The sequence below is a fragment of the Salvelinus fontinalis genome, chromosome 15 (genome assembly GCF_029448725.1).
Source record: "Salvelinus fontinalis isolate EN_2023a chromosome 15, ASM2944872v1, whole genome shotgun sequence".
NCBI classification, from domain to species: Eukaryota; Metazoa; Chordata; class Actinopteri; order Salmoniformes; family Salmonidae; genus Salvelinus; species Salvelinus fontinalis.
The window spans coordinates 43,482,179-43,501,656 of NC_074679.1; the positions used below are offsets into that span (position 1 = coordinate 43,482,179).

Sequence of the window (19,478 nt, forward strand, 5' to 3'; positions counted from 1 at the left end):
ATTTCTTGCAATTGTTACGCTAATTATATTTAATAAGCACATGTTATCTGTAAAATAAGTGTGAAACTCCAAGTTATTACTATTTTTGTTTTATTATATCACAGAAAGAGAGAAGAATCGAATTAGGGAGAAGGGGCGAAACGTATATGGGGCAGGCACTAAGACATGTTGCTACCACGGAGAAAGTAGATGGGTCTCTAAAGAGAGAGATGGTCCAACGCTACTCACCACTATCCTCAGAACGCTGCGACCTGCTTGACAGAGCAATAGCTACACACTCCCTATTTGACATTACACTAAAAACTTTGTCGTTTTCCCCATGCAACTTTTTTCGATTTCTTCAAACTGAAAAGCACTGAGATTTGTTGTTTTATCTTGGAGGCCCGGATACTGTTTGGACAACAAAAAGGACCGCTTTTACGCACGCAATTTGTGCCGGGATAGCTGCTTCAAAAGACAGAATTTATGGACAAGTAATTTAGTGGTCGGTAAGGTTAGACCGTGGTATGTGCGTCCACAGGTCAACGTTTTTGATGCACAGCATGATTTTCTAAACTCTTCACAGTGAATTTATGTGGCCCGCTAGTTATATGTTGTAAATCATTGTCGCTTGTTGGATGGATACAATGAAACAAACCGCTGCTGGTGCAGAAATGCTGGTCTCCAAGGATTACACATTACAGATGCGGGATAGGAGAGAATGCGATACGCGCTCCAGGGAAATAGAGGAAGAGTTGGGTCGTGTGCGAACTCGGGAGCGATTGGAAGCCACTCTAGCGGGTCTTGGAGAGCTGGAATATTTGCGGCAGCGGCAGGATTTACTGGTCAGAAATGTGTTGAATCGCCAAGAGGACTCTATATCACCAGGAGAAGATCCAATGTGCGTTACGCACGAGGAGAATTACTTGAACTCGGAGGAAAAACTTTTAGAAGAAAACATTTTATTGCTAAGAAAACAACTGGTATGTAAACTTAATAAAAATGTAATTTCTTTACTCCCGCTGTGTTTTGGATAACATTAATATTTGAGTCCGCTATTTTGGATACATTTCAAACGATGTCGTGAAATACAACAGTCACTCTTAATGTTGTTTTGAGTCTAACCATATTGTTCAGCCAGCGGTCTATTTTCTGACCCAGTCGCAGCTCCATGGACGCACGTCCAGGGAATTGCAGGACATAGCCCAGCCTACTGAGAATAACCGTTGGACACGTTGAGTTTGTGCTTCCTCAGGGCAGGCGCAAATCTGTCGAAGGATGAGGTAGATGTCTAGTATGATACAAGATTAAAATAAAAGAAATGCCTGTAAATGTGATTCCCAGATTACTTTCCAGGCAGTTTTATTTGTTCATTTTGGGCCTTTAATAGCATTACCACCTCTATCCTTATTTCATTCACAGATCAAATCAAGAGTAGTCCGTTTCAAATCGTAGGCTAATGTTGTAAAAGTTCAATGGAACATTATTTACCATTTACAATAAATGAACGATTACGTTATTAGATATGTCATCGTATCCCAATGCAAGCAGATTCACTAGTTGGGCGTCTAAAGGAAAATGTTGGTTCCCAGAGAATGAAATGGAGGTAATAGCAGGATGGCTATTAGAAAATAATGAGTGTTATTTAAATCTAACTTCATGACGGGAGAAGGTCTGTGAGGGGGTCCAGCCGCTTGAATGAGATTTACTGATGAGTTACAATGGAAACTGAAATTAACTTTTACAAGCAGATCTACCACACCCTGTTGCTGTTAAAGAATGCCGGGTAATTATGTGCTGGTCGTTTAAGATTAGGCCAATTAAACAGACCAAAACACACCTGGGTTCAATTAGGCAGAAAGGCAGTTACGGAAGTCGTGAATGTTGTGTTTTTTATATATATATATATATCCTTACCTCTTTGATTTAATGTAGGCCTAAATGAAATCATATTTGTTTTCAACCTCATTCTATAATTTCCGACCATTTCACACTCAGCCTGTCAACCCAGTATGCGGATAGTGTTATTCACTAAAACAAACATTGTGCCTACCTCTGCTTTTTGAAAAGGGTACATTGTGTGGAAATGGTCTCTGAAGCCATAGCATGTTTGGAGCACATTAATCACCCTCTGCCTCTTGTCACCAGGCCTGGCTTTATGACCTGCTAGTCTGCTGCAGCTCTGCTCTGCAGGAAGTGCTGCAGCTTGATATAGCCTGGAATCTGTGTGTATGTTGCATTACTGGCCTCAGTCATGGCTCAAATAGTATAACTGTATATGTATAATGCACAGGGGATAGCTAGACCTACTGAGATGGCTAGCAGGTACTTGGGAGAAATGTAGCCTATGTCTGTGGTCTGCAAGCCACATAATTGTCACAAATGTAGTGAATTTAAATGGGGTCTGACTGTCACTAAGCCTTCAGGTTTGACATTTGCAGTTGGTCTTTGAATTCAAACCACACTCGAGAGCAGAATGGCGGAATGTAACCACCACATGATCTGGTTGTTGTCATATGTGGCTGGGCTGTTCCACATAACCTGCATGTTTGAGGGAGGAATTGTTTATCTCCCATGATGTGACTCTAATTTAGTATGGGATATTAATGGGTTCTGATAAGGCAACACAGTCTCGCTAAGATTTTGAACACATGCAGCACAGTGACTATAGCCCTACTTTAGGCAACCAACATGCAAGGCTATGGATTTAATCAGAAATGGAACCAAAAATAGGAGGCTAAACATGCTGTTTCTTGTCAGTGGCAATATAGAACAACGCTGAATTGGATTGAGCTGTAGATGTCATAGACATACCCTTGTCCCAGATCAGTCTGTGCTCTTGCCAACTCAGTCATGGATCGGCAGGTAGCCTAGTGGTTAGAGCGTTGGATTAGTAACCAAAGTTGCAAGATCGAATCCCCGAGCTGACAAGGTAAAAATCTGTCATTCTGACCCTGATCAAGGCAGTTAACCCACTGTTCCTAGGCCGTGTTTGAAAATAAGAATTTGTTCTTAACTGACTTGCCTAGTTAAATAAAGGTATAAAAAAAACTCCATTGTCAAGTCAAACGTGGCATGTTTGGTTTGGAATGACAAGGAGTTGGCATGATGGCAAAAATAGATGGGCACTCGGGCTAACAGATATAGCTACATGGGAACCAAATGTCACTCTACAACTGTAACTAACTCTATTGTCTGTGTGTGTTTCCCTCCAGAACTGTCTGAGAAAGAGAGATGCTGGTCTGATCAATCAGCTGCAGGAGTTGGACAGGCAGATCAGTGACCTCCGATTGGACACGGAGGCATCACATGAGCAAGTGGAGACAGACAGCCGCCCAAGCTCGGGTTAGTCTAGTTCTACAATAGAATTAGAATGGATTCTGAGGGGTTCTACCTCCAGAATGTTACCCTGTGGAAAGTAGACATTATCAGTAGGATCTGTCAATTGTGAGTCTGCTTGTTAGGTTTAGAGCTAGGTTTAGGGTTAGTATATCGTTTGTTGCACTGTTACTGATAGTGTGTAGATGGTCTGTAGAGCGTCTACAGATGGACTATCCAAATAAAGTGTTAACCAGTTTTATTTTTAATAAATAATAAATCTGACAGAAGTGTTTATCTAACCCATTGTTTAGACTACTAATATGGTAACACTCAGTCCGTGAGCTGTGGCTGGTACTGTATCCCCTTATTAGTTGTATACATTCCACATGTACGAGGTCACTTTGGAAAGTGTGACATAGTGGATCTTACTACAGAACATTCTGTACTGTCCATGTACAGCATATTATTGGAGAGTGTGGATTTTAATATATTTTGTTCTGCGAACTGTTCACAACTAAGTTCAGATCTGTCTGAAGTTTTTTTTTCCCAGTGTGTATGGAATCAGCGTTTAACCATTCTACTCCAGAGCTCATTTCATATATGCGTGCCAGAAAATTAGAACAGGTGTAAGGAAGGCTACGCTGCAAATAGAAGAAACGTTACTTGAATCTAGTCTAAACCCTATTTACACCAGCCTTGTTTTAAGTGCCTGAGATTTTCCGCATTAATTCTTTTAATAGCCACAGCTTGACATGTAATAAATTGTTGGATGACAGCTCCCTCCCTGCGGGGTGTAAAATTAACGTGTTAAAAAATGTCCCTTCTGTTTCTCTGCTCCCTCTTTCTCTCTGCTCTCTTTCTCTCTGCCCTCTCTTCTATCTGCCCTCTCTTTCTCTCTGCCCTCTAGGTTTTTACGAGCTGAGCGACGGAGCTTCGGGGTCCCTCTCCAACTCCTCCAACTCGGTGTTCAGTGAGTGTTTGTCCAGCTGTCGCTCCAGCACCTGTTTCTGCAGTCCTCTCGACACATCACTGTGTGCCTCCGAGGGAAGGCTCAAATCTGCAGGTGAGAGAGAGGCCCTCACAGCCCAGCACAGCCCCACAAGGGTTGTGGTGAATTTCATTTTAATTCAGTCAATAAAAAATAAAAAAAGTTTTTCCTCAGCAGCTTTGAGGAGATTTGGAATTTCAGTTCCTGAATTAAAAAGGGGTTGACTCCAACCCTGCAGCACAGCCCAGCACTACGCCTTTGGGCAGGACAGAATCCTGATGTTTGATGTCACGTGGTCTATCTTGGGCGCAACAAGCTGGGCTGAATGATTCTGTTGTCCTTTGCTGTATAAACAACACTTTCCTCCTTTCCCGAAAGACCCCCATCACACCCACCATCCACATAACAGTGTATTTTATTACAGTGCTTCATTCCAGCTGGCCCCAGTTCAACTAATAGTTTCCTTTGTGTTGTTACCAATAGTGGGGTTTGTTGTGGCAATACTTTGCTTCAGTTTCAAACGAATGATAGAGAAAAGAGTGTGAGGAAACACAAAATGGCACCCTTTTCCCTACATAGTGCAATACTTTTGACCAGAGCCCTATGGGCACTATGTAGGAAATGGGGTGTCATTTGGGATACAGAAAATGGGGTGTCATTTGGGATACAGAACACTGTCAGTTGCGCTAGATTCCCAGCCAGGCCAGGCAGATGGCTTGGCTCGAACTAACAGCCACGCCTATGATGATAAGACACAAACAAAAGGGCTATTAACACATCTTAACCAACTGCCCCCTTCGTTAGCATATTGAGAGGTTGCATGCTTTGCTTTGCCCACCCTTTCAACACTACTGTAAGCTTCTGTGGGGTGTTATTGTTGAAATGAGGAAATAGTATGGAAAGTGGTGGTTTCTGTTTGAATTACTAGTGGTGTCTGTAGTCCGCACTCTTTCTTTACGGTCTGATTTCCATATGAGATACTAGTGGCGCATCTGTTGTTCTGTAGTTCTTACTATTTGTCTTCTGTGTGGTTTTCAGATGAGCTGGGCAGCTGTGCTGAGTGTGAGAACCAGTGTGCGGAGCAGCAGACCATAGGGACGGTTAGGAAGTTGCTCCCCGCTCCCTACTCCACCTCTACGGACGCCTCTTCCACCACTCAGGACATCCAGTCTAAGTACCACTGTGACCTGATCGCCAAGAACGGCAGCGACGTGTACCGCTACCCCAGCCCCCTCCATGCCGTGGCCGTACAGAGCCCCATCTTCTTCCAGTCTCTTGCCGGCCATCTCAAAGAGGACGGGGGGCTATCAAAGAGCAGCGGAAGCGAGGGCTTCGGTGACTGTCAGAAACTGAAGCAGCCGCCGATTCTGGTGCCCCAGAACACTTCTTGGCCTGCCTCCCATGCGCCTACCAGCAAACGACTGGACAATTATATATTCGGCCTGCTTCAGAGGAGGGCTCAGCCCATTAGGACCAATAAGCCGCGGACGAGCATCAGCACAGACCCCTCTAAGAGCATCCTGAGGCAGGGCAGCTTGTGTGTGAGACAGGCTACTGTTGCCCAGCAGCAGCAAGGAAGGACTGCTGCTACTGTTCCTGATCTCAAACCAGCCTGGCAGATGTGTTTACATGCAGGTGGTGCTGGTAACGCTGATCCAGGAACAGGCACTTCACAGAGACAGTGGTCAGTGGAGAGCAAAGGGGAACTCCTCTTAGAAAATGGGACGGTGTCCCAGTCTCTGGGCCAACCTCAGAACGGATGTGCCGCAATCGACGGCAGTGACATTCACACCAACAGCCTGGTAAAAAAGAAAGGGTCATCATCATCATCAGCCAATAAAGGACTTCCATCGGTGACTGGTCCTCTGTCTAAGGATAACCAAGACTTGGGCACCCCAAATGCCAACTCCTGCCCCAAAGAGAGCAAGCATCCTTATTTCCCTGCTGCTCCAGATGACATCAGTACTAAACCCCCCCAGACACTCCCTAGAGAACGCACCAAAACAGGCACTCCCATGAAAAGCCCTAAGAGCATCCTGGTCTCTGTCCAGACAGCCCAGACCACTAAGCAAGAGAGGCCCATGCTGGAGCTGGTGAGTCTAGGGTCTTCCTCCCAGAGCCAGGATGAAGGTCAGGGTCACATGGTCAGTGCCCAGTACATCCCTGCCCAGAGGCAGACTGTCAAGCTCCGCAAAGCGGGCAAGAACATCAAGATCGTCAAGGTGAAGAATGCCTCTCTGAAACCACACCGAGGGGTTCATGCACACGCTGAGCCTGTGTCATACGAGGTGACAGGGGGGAGGGAGAAGGGTCACCGATCTGGAGGGTTGAGGAAGTCGTGTCAGCCTGAGGATGTACAACATGTGCACAAAGTCTCCTCCAAGAGGGGGGTGTCCTCCAGGGCCAAACGCACCATCCCTGCCTCCATCCCTGAGGGCCGGGTTCTTGAGAAACACACAGCCACAGTGTCCACAACCAGGTCCACTGTGTCCAGGCATCATGGTCACCATGGCAGGGAAGTGGTGGTGGCCAAGCCCAAGTACAAGAGGACAAGCGGACATGACTACAACCGAGGAAGGCTGAAAGCCATCACTGAGGTGCCTTACGACGAGGCCTTTAGGAGAGCCCACCGCAGACAGAAGAGGGAGGTCCTCGGCCAGGTCTCCACCACCACGTACCTACCCTCCAACGTGAAATTTGCCAGCCCTTACGCCTACGTGGCTGGCAGCGACTCGGAGTACTCCGCAGAGTGCGCCTCGCTTTTCCATTCCACCATCGTGGACACCAGTGAGGATGAGCGGAGCAACTACACCACCAACTGCTTCGGGGACAGCGAGTCCAGCCTGAGTGAGGCGGACTTTGTGGGGGAGAGCACCACCAGCAGTGACTCTGAGGAAAGTGGAGGGATGAACTGGCCCCAGTTTTCAGGGCAGGGCACTGGGCATCATGAGTTAACCGCTGCACAGGCTAAGGCCTTCATCAAGATCAAGGCCTCTCACAACCTGAAGAAGAAGATCCTCCGCTTCCGATCGGCGGGCTCGCTAAAACTGATGACGACTGTATGAGGGAGGTACTTCAGGGTGTCAGGCAGGAAGCAGTGACTCAGCCAATCAAATTGGCCACTCTCTCTCTGCCCAAGATCAAGTGCCTAGGCAGATTTTTTGATTTACAGAAAGTCTTTAATGAAATCAATCTCAGATGTTTAAGGAAACATTTAATTGGGATGCAAGGATTTGTACAAAATGTCCAGCAGACTCCCTCTCCCTGCACTTTCTGACAAACGTTGGACAAGGTGAAAAGCATCCCCATTTTTAAAGGAGCACCCATTTTTATTTTGTTGTATGTAGCAGTTTTGTATTTATTATGGACATTACCCTTGCTGTGGTACATGGCAAAAATCTGTACATGCTTTTAATGTTCTTGGTTTACTTTTTGGATTAAAGATATTTCTAACATAATATATTTGGTTGCTACTTCTTGGACACGTGATACTTTATTTGACTGATTATTTAAAGCAGAGTATTAAGTGTCTGTAAGGAATATTAATGTCTAGATAGACATTATATTCTGATCACTGACAACTGCTGATGATACCATGATAACGCTTTGATATACAGCACCAGTTTAAAGTTTGGACACACCTACTCATTCAAGGTTTTTTATTTTTTGACTTTTCTACATTTTAGAATAATAGTGAAGATATCAACTATGAAATAACACATGGAATCATGTAGTAACCAAAAAAGTGTTAAACAAATCAAAATATATTATTTTACATTCTTCAAAGTAAAGAAGCCACCCTTTGCCTTGACAGCTTTGCACACTCTTGGCATTCTCTCAACCAGCTTCACGAGGTAGGCACCTGGAATATTTAAATTAACAGGTGTGCCTTGTTAATTTGTGGAATTCCTTTCTTTCCTTAATGCATTTGAGCCAATCAGTTGTTGTGACAAGGTAGGGGTTGTAGCCATATTTGGTAAAATACCAAGTCCTTATTATGGCAAGAACAGCTCCAATAAGCAAAGAGAAACGACAGTCCATAACTTTAAGACATGAAGGTCAGTCAATCCGGAGCCGTTCAATAACTTTCAAGTGCTGTTGCAAAAACCATCAATCGCTATGATGAAACTGGCTCTAATGAGGACTGTCACAGGAAAGGAAGACCTAGAGTTACCACTACTGCAAAGGATAAGTTCCTCAGAAATTGCAGCCAAAATAAATGCTTCAGAGTTCAAGTAACAGACACATCTCAATATCAACTGCTCAAAAGAAACTGTGTGAATCAGGCCTTCATGGTCAATATTGCTGCAAAGAAATCACTACTGCAGGACACTAATAAGACAAGAATTGCTGTCCTTTAGTCTGGTGACTCCCAATTTGAGATTTTTGCTTCCAACCACCGTGTCTTTGTGAGATGCAGAGTAGGTGAATGGATGATCTCTGCATGTGTGGTTCCCTCCGTGAAGCATGGAGGAGGTGTGATGGTGCTTTGCTGGTGACACTGTCTGATTTATTGAGAATTCAAGGCACACTTAACCAGCGTGGCTACCACAGCATTCTGCAGTGATACACCATCCCATCAAGGTTTGTGCTTAGTGGGTCTATAATTTATTTTTCAATAGGACAATGACCCAACACACCTCCATGCTGTGTAAGGCCTATTTGAACAAGAAGGAGAGTGATGGAGTGCTGCATCAGATGACCTGGCCTACACACACAATACCCCGACTTCAACCCAATTGAGATGGTTTGAGATGAGTTGGACCACAGAGTGAAGGAAAAGCAGCCAACAAGTGCTCAGCATACGTGAGAACTCCTTCAAGACTGTTGGAAAAGCATTCCAGGTGAAGTTGGTTGAGAGAATGCCAAGAGTGCAAAGATGTCAAGGCAAAGGGTGGCTACTTTGAAGAACCTAAAATCTAAAATATATTTTGAATTGTTTCACACTTTTTTGTTTACATGATTTCATATGTATTATTTCATAGTTTTGATATCTTCACTATTATTCTACAATGTAGAAAACACTCAAAATAAAGAAAAACCCTTGAATGAGTAGGTGTGTCCAACGTTTTGACTGGTACTGTATAATATATACACACATATATATATACAAGATATGCATGAGGAACTGTTTTACCTTAATTTGTTGTTGATAGCAAGTAGCTGTACATTGCCAATTGTTGTATATAATGTCTATGTATGTTAATACGGGTGTTTAACCGTTTTATGCTTTATTAAATGTCTGCTTTAAAATCAATATTTGGTCATCAACTTCCCTTCTTCAGAATTGTGCACTCACTGGCAAAACGCAGTTTCTCTAGAGCCCCGCAAGGTCGGCGTCGTCCCCCGCCTCCCTAAAATGAAATGGAACGTATCAGCCAGACAGCCACTCAAAGTATAGACCACCAATCGCTGTCCACGGTGCTGAAAGTGTGACATGTCTATGCTATTGCTTGCCTGTCGAATCGATGATAGGCTTTCTGTAGTGCCAGGACATGTATAGCTTTGCTTTAGGTAATGAGTAAATGTTTATTGGTAGGCCTATTTGGTCATTTTATCATGTTTAGTTTAACATTTCAGGAAGCTATACACTGTCGCAATCCTGCCATTTTTAGACTGCTGGCAGGTGGCAATGTAATTACTTGTTCAGTAATTAAAGTTGGAAATTCAAACATTTCAGTTTGTAACATACATTTTCGTTGCAACCGAATACTATCAGCGACCAATCTATATTTTTGAATATACAACTGTCCTGTATAGACTACCTGTCTGACCTGAGACATCCTCATGCTCTCTCCCAGCTTGGATAGGAAGTTGTGCATAAAACCAGTCTATTAATGCCAAATAATAGCCAGTCCACCCTGAAAACACTAGCTTACTAGGGATTGTTTCATTATGCAGTGTACTATCTATAGCTATATAACGTATTCAGCTGCGATTTATAAACTTGTTATAAAAAGTACACATCAAATAGCCTGAGGAAAAATTCAGCCACGTTTTATTGTTGAGCGGGGTTTGTCTGACTAATAGCCTACAGAAATATTCAAGGTCAATTCAATCAAATTAAATCCAACTTGAGAGACTCCCCTGGTGTCCTGAAGTCCTCCTTTTTTGTGTGCAAACGTTTTCACTACAGCCTGTAGGTCCAGCAAAGTATAGACTTTTCTATACTCAGTATTGCCAACCAGACAGTCTTTCCTGAAACATTGTGCATTAGACCATATGTCCATTGCGCAGCACACATTTTACTGCATGCCAAGATATACCAAATATAAGGGACTGTTGATATTCCATCTGTCACAACTCAGGTTCACCAGTATGAACGAACCACTTTTTTTGTTCAAACCTTCAAGAACTGTTGTCCGCTAAAGATGATCATTTGTTTGCATCTGCCATTTTATTGGCTGTCCAGTATCCACACGACCTGTCCCCAGAGCTTCCTATACAGTTAATCTCTTTCCGTAACGTGTTGAGGCCGGAAATGAAGGACAATGAGAGGCTCAATTAAAGATGCCGCAGAACTGCTGTGTTCGAAGCACCAATCCCTTCTGCCCAGTTTCCCTGATGCTGCTACGGCAAACAAGCTGTTTTTACCATCCCTGCAACTGACGCTTCTGTGGAGAGATCGTTTTCTGAACTAAAACTCATAAAGAACTAGGCCTACCTAAGAAGCGTTAGGCTCTCGGTCTGATATGCGCTGTTGAACATCTGAGTAAGCTCCGCTCATTGCGCAGGCGCCGTCGTAACCTTGAACACAGCATTTGTTCACTAATATTTTGTTCCTTGTTCCTTATACTTTCACTCTGTAATTATTTTAATTATTTAAGGCCCGAGGCACGTTTTCAGTCCCATTCCTGAAGCCCAAGAAACAAACACTTAGCTTCCTAGTACATATGGAATTTAAAACGGTTTATGAATTACTTTTGGAGGGTTACTGTCAAAACGATTTATTCAATTATTAAAAATGGACCGATGAGAGGCACGTGGGCCCCACCCACCTTGCGGGAGCTGAGGGGCTGTCTGGTGCTCCAGCGTGTGCACTGAGGTAGCTAGTTGTGTTGTTGACAAAAGTTAATGTATTTTTTCCAACTCAACCTCCTCACTGTGACATTATGATATGCAATGTGACCTTTCACTCTATTTTGTCTCAAAAATGTAACTTGGATATTCTAGAACCATATTTACCTGTATAGGTCATTCTACAGTGTAAAAATAAAAGTATATTCTATGTTCTACAGTACTAAAGCATGTTCCAGAACCTTCTCCACCTTCATAGATCACTCTAGAATCCCCAGTAATGAAGCATTGCTTCAATGTCATAAATGCCTCCTAGACAACTAAACAAATAGTGTTTTCACTCCACATATGGGTCCATATCACTCTCCTGTCTGTGTTTGTGCCCAGATGCCTCTTTGTCTTTGGTGCGTCAGTCTCTTGCTCAAACACTAAACTTAGTGATCACGTCACAGTGTTAACATGACACCCTGTCTGTGTCTGTGACACTTCAGTAGTCAACCCTCTCAGACTCAATATCTTCAATATTCCAATCCACAACCTCACCTGGCTGCAAGTGGGAGGAAAGAGAGAGACAAAATTAGTACATTTTCAGCCACTGTCTGGAAATGAATTAGCTAGAAAATTGTATAGGATATTTATAGGAAATGGGAGTAGGTAGAAATGACTACTGATGTGTGACCTTCAGATAAACATCGGCATCGTGTCCTCCGGGCAAATATCAGCCAGTTTACGTGTTGAATTTTTCATAACAATATGTATGTAGTCAGGCATGATACTTAGGGAATAGGAGTAATCATAGAGACAGTTCAAGGAATTGAACCCTTGCAATGTGTAGTTTTCCAGTGACCCTCAGCCTTTTTCTCTCTACCCTGCAGAATTGATAGTCAAGGTAGTGTACGTACGTGCATGCGTGTGTAAGAACATGTAACCTGATTTGAATATTTGACCCCGTTTCTCTCCTATTCGGCAACTCACCTCACTGTTTTGGGCTAGCTTTCATCCCAGTCACATGTTCATATGCTTTGTTTAGACTTCCAAATCTCTTATGAGATCCCGGCCCAGCCAACAACACATGACTCTTTCATGGGGAATAATTGTTTTGTTTCTAGCTGCAAATGTTTTCAAAGGTCATTCTTGATAGAGGAAAATTCATCTAGGCCTGTTATGAAACAATTTTTGCATTCCCAAAATGGCACTACTTTTGACCAGAGCCCTATAGACCGTGGTCAAAAGTAGGACACTATATAGGGAATAGGGTGCCATTTGGGACAAAGCCTCTGTGTGTGCGCCATTCATTTGAACGAGAGATCTAAGTTGACCCTCGTTTATAATGTAAAATGAAGGGCAGCTCAAACTAAGAGAGCATCTGTCCCTAATGGCACCCTATTCCCTATGTAGTGCACTACTTTTGACTATAGGGCTCTGGTCCAATGTAGTACACTTGACTTGGGAATAGGGTGCCATTTGGGGTTCATACAAGGATTATGCATCACATGTCATATGAGGTTTCTTTATTTTTTAATATTATTTTTGTATATAATCCTTTGTATTTTACCCCCTTTTTCTCCCCAGTCATAAGAGGTTTCCGAAAGGTTGCGCAAGTCCTATGCTATAACAGTGAAATATGTGTTTAAGTGTGTACTAATTTCTTTATGTTATAGACTGCATGTGTATAATAATTAATTTGATCTTTCTTTTGTCATGGTTTCTTTTGCCCAACAATGTATGTCCCAACTAGTGGCCAAAACGAACATCTTGTACTAATCTCAAGTATGGTTTCCTACAAATATTTGTCACGTCATGTCTTCGCAGTATGACCAGGCTGTAAAAGAAGTCATTTACGAGCATTCATGGGAGTTTGTTTATTCTTTGTGAGTGAGTGAGTATACAATTGTGCAATTGGTATCAACCACATTACATTCCCTGTAGCCGGTTCATAAAGAGTTCAATCCCAGCCACAAAAAATGAATCCCGAAGGAAATGAGTGTCATAACACATTATGACATGGTCATAACCATGTCATAATATGTCATAACAGCTGACGAAACTTGTCATAATATGGTCATAACACTGTCATGACCCATATATTGAGTTATTTTATGGCTGGTTATGACACAAAATACATAAGAGTTGCAAAAAAAAAGCCATATCTCTGTCCAGTGTCTGTGTTCTTTTGCCCATCTTAATCTTTTCTTTTCATTGGCCAGTAAGAAATATGACTTTCTCTTTGCAATTCTGCCTAGAAGGCCAACATTCTGGAGTCGCCTCTTCACTGTTGATGTTGATACTAGTGTTTTGCGGGTACTATTTAATGAAGCTGCCAGTTGAGGACTTGTGAGGCATCTGTTTCTCAAACTAGACACTCCAATGTACTTGTCCTCTTGCTCAGTTGTGCATCGGGGCCTCCCACTCCTCTTTCTATTCTGGTTAGAGCCACTTTGCGAAGGGAGTAGTATACAGCGTTGTACAATATCTTCAGTTTCTTGGCAATTTCTTGAATGGAATATTCATTTTTCAGAACAAGAATAGACTGTCGAGTTTCAGAAGAAAGGTTTTTGTTTCTGGCCATTTTGAGCCTGTAATCAAACCCACAAATGCTGATGCTCCAGATACTCAACTAGTCTAAAGAAGGCCAGTTTTATTGCTTCTTTAATTAGAACAACAGTTTTCAGCTCTTCTAACATAATTGCAAAAGGGTTTTCTAATGATTAATTAGCCTTTTAAAATGATAAACTTGGATTAGCTAACACAACGTGCCATTAGAACACAGGAGTGACGGTTGCTGATAATGGGCCTCTGTACGCCTATGTAGATATTCCATGAAAAATCTGCCGTTTCCAGCTACAACAGTCATTTACAACATTAACAATGTCTACACTGTATTTCTGATCAATTTGATGTTATTTTAAATGGACAAAAAAATGTGCTTTTCTTTCAAAAGCAAGGATATTTCTCAGTGACCCCAAACTTTTGAACGGTTGTGTATAGACAGTGCATTTGGAAAGTATTCAGAGCCCTTGACACATTTTGTTACGTTATAGCCTTATTCTAAAATGGATTAAATTGTTTTCCCCCCTCATCAATCTACACACAATACCCCATAATGACAAAACAAAAACAGTTTTGTAGATATATCACATTTACATAAGTATTCAGACCCTTTACTCAGTATTTTGTTCAAGCACCTTTGGCAGCGATTACAGCCTCGAGTCTTCTTGGGTATGACGCTACAAGCTTGGCACACCGGTATTTGGGGAGTTTCTCCCATTCTTCTCTGCAGAACCTCTCAAGCTCTGTCAGGTTGGATGGGGAGCGTTGCTGCACAGCTATTTTCAGGTCTCTCCAGAGATGTTCGATCGGGTTCAAGGCCGGGCTCTGGCTGGGCCACTCAAGGACATTCAGAGACTTGTCCCGATGCCACTCCTGCATTGTTTTGGCTGTGTGCTTAGGGTCGTTGTCCTTGTTTCTCATGGTCTGAGAGTCTATAGGTGCCTTTTGGCAATCTCCAAGCAGGCTGTCATGTGCCTTTTACTGAAGAGTGGCCTCTGTCTGGCCACTCTCCCATAAAGGCCTTATTGGTGGTGCTGCAGAGATGGTTGTCCTTCTGGAAGGTTCTCCCATCTCCACAGAGGATCTCTGGAGCTCTGTCAAAGTGACCATCGGGTTCTTCGTCACCTCCCTGACCAACACCATTCTCCCCCAATTACTCAGTTTGGCCGTGTGGCCAGCTCTAGGAAGAGTCTTGGTGGTTCCAAACTTCTTCCATTTAATAATGATGGAGGCTACAGTGTTCTTGGGGACCTTCAATGCTGCAGAATTGTTTTGGTACCCTTCCCCAGATCTGTGCCTCGACACAATCCTGTCTCGGAGCTCTACAGACGATTCCTTCGACCTCATGGCTTGGTTTTTGCTCTGACATGCACTATCAACTGTGGGACCTTTATATAGAGAGGTGTGTGCCTTTCAAATCATGTCCAATCAATTGAATTTACCACAGGTGGACTCCAATCAAGTTGTAGAAACATCTCAGCATGATAAATGGAAACCGGATGCACCTGAGCTCAATTTCGAGTCTCGTAACAAAGGGTCTGAATATTTATGTAAATAATGTATCTGTTTTTTATTTTTTTTAATCTTTAATAAAAAATCTGCTAAAATTTCTACAAACCTGTTTTTCGTTTTGTCATTATGGGGTATTGTGTGTAGATTGCTGAGGATTTTTATTTATTTAATCAATTTTAGAAGAAGACTATGTTAACGTAACAGAATGTGGAAAAAGTCAAGGGGTCTGAATACTTTCCGAAGGCACTGTATAGAACATAAACATACTGTTGACACGTAGGCTATAGTGTAATGTAATGTTTTGCCTTGTGTGGTAGGTTTTGTGGGTTTTGACACTCTTATGGAGGTCTCATAACCAGCCATAAAATAACGCAATATATGTCATAACAGGTCTAAATATACAGTACCAGTCAAAAGTTTGGACACACCTACTCATTCAAGGGTTTTTCTTTATTTTGACTATTTTCTACATTGTAGAATAATAGTGAAGACATCAAAGCTATGAAATAATACATATGAAACCCTGTATTAACCAAAAAAGTGTTAAACAAATGTTATATTTATATTTTTCAAAGTAGCCACCCTTTGCCTTGATGACAGCTTTGCACACTCTCGGCATTCTCTCAACCAGCTTTATGAGGTAGTCACCTGGAATGCATTTCAATTAACAGGTGTGCCTTGTTAAAAGTTAATTTGTGGAATTTATTTTCTTCTTTATGTGTTTGAGTCTATCAGTTGTATTGTGACAAGGTAGGGGTGGTATACTGACGATAGCCCTATTTGGTAAAATATTTGTTTAACACTTTTTTGGTTCATGTGACATCGGGTGGTGTAGGTGTCCTTGAGGGCAGGTAGTTTGCCCCCGGTGATGCGTTGTGCAGACCTCACTACCCTCTGGAGAGATTTACGGTTGTGCGCAGAGCAGTTGCCGTACTAGGCGGGGTACAGCCCGACAGGATGCTCTCGATTGTGCATCTATAAAAGTTTGTGAGTGTTTTTGGTGACAAGCTGAATGCCTTCAGCCTCCTGAGGTTGAAGAGGCGCTGCTGCGCCTTCTTCACCACGCTGTCTGTGTGGGTGGACCATTTCAGTTTGTCCGTGATGTGTACGCCGAGGAACTTAAAACTTTCCACCTTCTCCACTACTGTCCCGTCGATGTGTATAGCGGGCTGCTCCCTCTGCTGTTTCCTGAAGTCCATGTCCTTTGTTTTGTTGACACTGAGTGTGAGGTTATTTTCCTGACACCACACTCCGAGGGCCCTCACCTCCTCCCTGTAGGCCGTCTCGTTATTGTTGGTAATCAAGCCAACCACTGTAGTGTTGTCTACAAACTTGATGATTGAGTTGGTGGTGTGTATGGCCACACAGTCATGGGTGAACAGGGAGTACAGGAGAGGGTTGAGAACGCACCCTTGTGGGGCCCCAGTGTTGAGGATCAGCGGAGTGGAGATGTTGTTTCCTACCCTCACCACCTGGGGGCTGCCCGTCAGGAAGTCCAGGACCCAGTTGCACGGGGCGGGGTCGAGACCCAGAGTCTCGAGCTTAATGACGAGTTTGGAGGGTACTATGGTGTTAAATGCTGAGCTGTAGTCAATGAACAGCATTCTTACATAGGTATTCCTCTTGTCCAGATGAGTTTGTGCAGTGTGATTGCGATTGCGTCGTCTGTGGATCTATTGGGGCGGTAAGCAAATTGGAGTGGGTCTAAGGTGTCAGGTAGGTTGGAGGTGATATGATCCTTGACTAGTCTCTCAAAGCACTTCATGACGGTGGAAGTGAGTGCTACAGGGCGATAGGCTGGTTTTCCTTTTGTAGTGATTCACTGTAGACCCTGCCACATACCTCTCGTGTCTGAGCTGTTGAATTGCGACTCTACTTTGTCTCTATACTGACGCTTAGCTTGTTTGATTGTCTTGCCTAGGGAATAGCTACACTGTTTGTATTTGGTCATGTTTCCGGTCACCTTGCCCTGATTAAAAGCAGTGGTTGCGCTTTCAGTTTTGCGCGTATGCTGCCATCAATCCACGGTTTCTGTTTGGGGAAGGTTTTAATAGTCACCGTGGGTACAACATGATGCACCGTGGGTATAACATGATGCAGGTACAACCGATGCACTTGCTAATATACTCGCTCACCGAATCAGCGTATTCATCAATGTTATCCTGTCTAGGATCAGCGTGCCGCTAGCGGCACACCCCCCCCCCCACCCACTGAAAAACCAGTGCCGCGAAATTCAAAAAAAATATTTTTTTTAAATATTTAACTTTCACACATTAAAGTCCAATACAGCTAATGAAAGACACAGATCTTGTGAATCCAGTCAACATGTCCGATTTTTAAAATGTTTTACAGGGAAGACACAATATGTAAAGATGTACATCTATTACCTAAAAACACATTAGCATAATCCACCATCTTTTATTTGTCCACCAACACCAGTAGCCATCACCAATTCGGCTAAACTAAGATATTTATAGCCCCTAACCAACAAAAAAAACTCATTAGATGACAGTCTGATAACATATTTATGGTATGGGATAGGTTTTGTTAGAAAAAAGTGCATATTTCAGGTAGATGGCATAGGTTACAATTGCACCCACCGTCACAAATGGACTAGAAAAACTACATTGAGCAACGTGTTTACCTACTTACTAATCATCAAACATTTCGTAAAAATACACAGCATACACGAATCGAAAGACACAGATCCTGTGAATACAGACAATATTTCAGATTTTCTAAGTGTCTTACAGCGAAAACACAATAAATCGTTATATTAGCATAGCACATAGCACATAGCAGCCCAGCATTGATTCTAGCCAAAGTGGGCGATAACGTCAACATCGCCAAAAATATATTAATTTTTTCACTAACCTTCTCAGAATTCTTCAGATGACACTCCTGTAACATCATATTACACAATCCATATAGAGTTTGATCGAAAATGTTTATATTTAGCCACCAAAATCATGGTTAGACAATGTGAAATGTAGCTCAGCTGGTCAGAAAATGTCCTTGCGCCACTTAGACAGTGATCTACTCTTATACATAAATACTCATAAACGTGACTAAAAAATATAGGGTGGACAGGGATTGATAGACAATTTAATTCTTAATACAATTGCGGAATTACATTTTTTAATTTATCCTTACTTTTCAATACAGTTTGCGCCAAGCGAAGCTACGTCAAAAAACATGGCGTCCTAAGCCACTAAAATGTTTCGACAGAAACACGATTTATCATAATAAAAATGTCCTACTTTGAGCTGTTCTTCCATCAGTATCTTGGGCAAAGGATCCTTTCTTGGGAGTAATCGTCTTTTGGTGGAAAGCTGTCCTCTTGCCATGTGGAAATGCCAACTGCGTTCGGGATGAACTGAAAGCGTGCCCAGCTATTCACAGCGTTAAAGAAATAAATGTCCCAAAATCGCACTAAACGGATATAAATTGCTATAAAACGCTTTAAATTAACTACCTTATGATGTTTTTAACTCCCATAACGAGTAGAAACATGACCCGAGTAATATTACTCCCTCCACTAACGCTTGGAACAGGTGCGGGCCGGTGTCCTCTAGGCGCATGACGCAGCTCCAAAAGAATGACTAGCCTCAGGGTTTTTTCATTTGTAGTGCCTGTGAACGCGCAATCGACCCCATTGAAATCGTCATCACGTAAAGGCATCCAGGGGAAGACGTAAGCAGTGTCCGTATAGTCATAGCAATAACAGTGCCCTTTTAACTGACTTCAGAACAGTGGCCAACATTTCTGAAATCTGACTCCATGTCAGGGAAATTGCTGTAGAATGGGCTCTGTTCCACTTAGAGACAAAATTTCAACTCCTATAGAAACTATAGACTGTTTTCTATCCAATAATAATAATAATATGCATATTGTACGATCAAGGATTTTGTGGGAAGCCGTTTCAAAAATTACCCGATTAGCATAAATAGTCTAAACAGCGCCCCCATCCTCAACAGGTTATTGTCCGACGCTATGCGGAACATGTCCCAGTGCACGTGATCGAAGCAATCTTGAAGAGTGGAATCCGATTGGTCGAACCAGCGTTGACCAGACCTGAGCACGGGCGCTTCCTGTTTTAGCTTCTGTCTAC

The 19,478-nt window shown here is 42.8% G+C and overlaps 1 protein-coding gene across 1 annotated transcript; it reads left to right on the top strand.

Annotated features, from left to right (window-relative positions):
• The first annotated feature begins 211 nt into the window (after window positions 1-211).
• dact1 (dishevelled-binding antagonist of beta-catenin 1) lies at window positions 212-9,545 on the top strand. The gene is made up of 4 exons (XM_055863917.1): window positions 212-962; window positions 3,195-3,324; window positions 4,208-4,363; window positions 5,327-9,545. The coding sequence occupies exons 1-4, from the start codon at window positions 618-620 to the stop codon at window positions 7,351-7,353; spliced, it is 2,658 nt and encodes an 885-aa protein (XP_055719892.1). The 5' UTR covers window positions 212-617; the 3' UTR covers window positions 7,354-9,545.
• The last annotated feature ends 9,933 nt before the right edge of the window (window positions 9,546-19,478 follow it).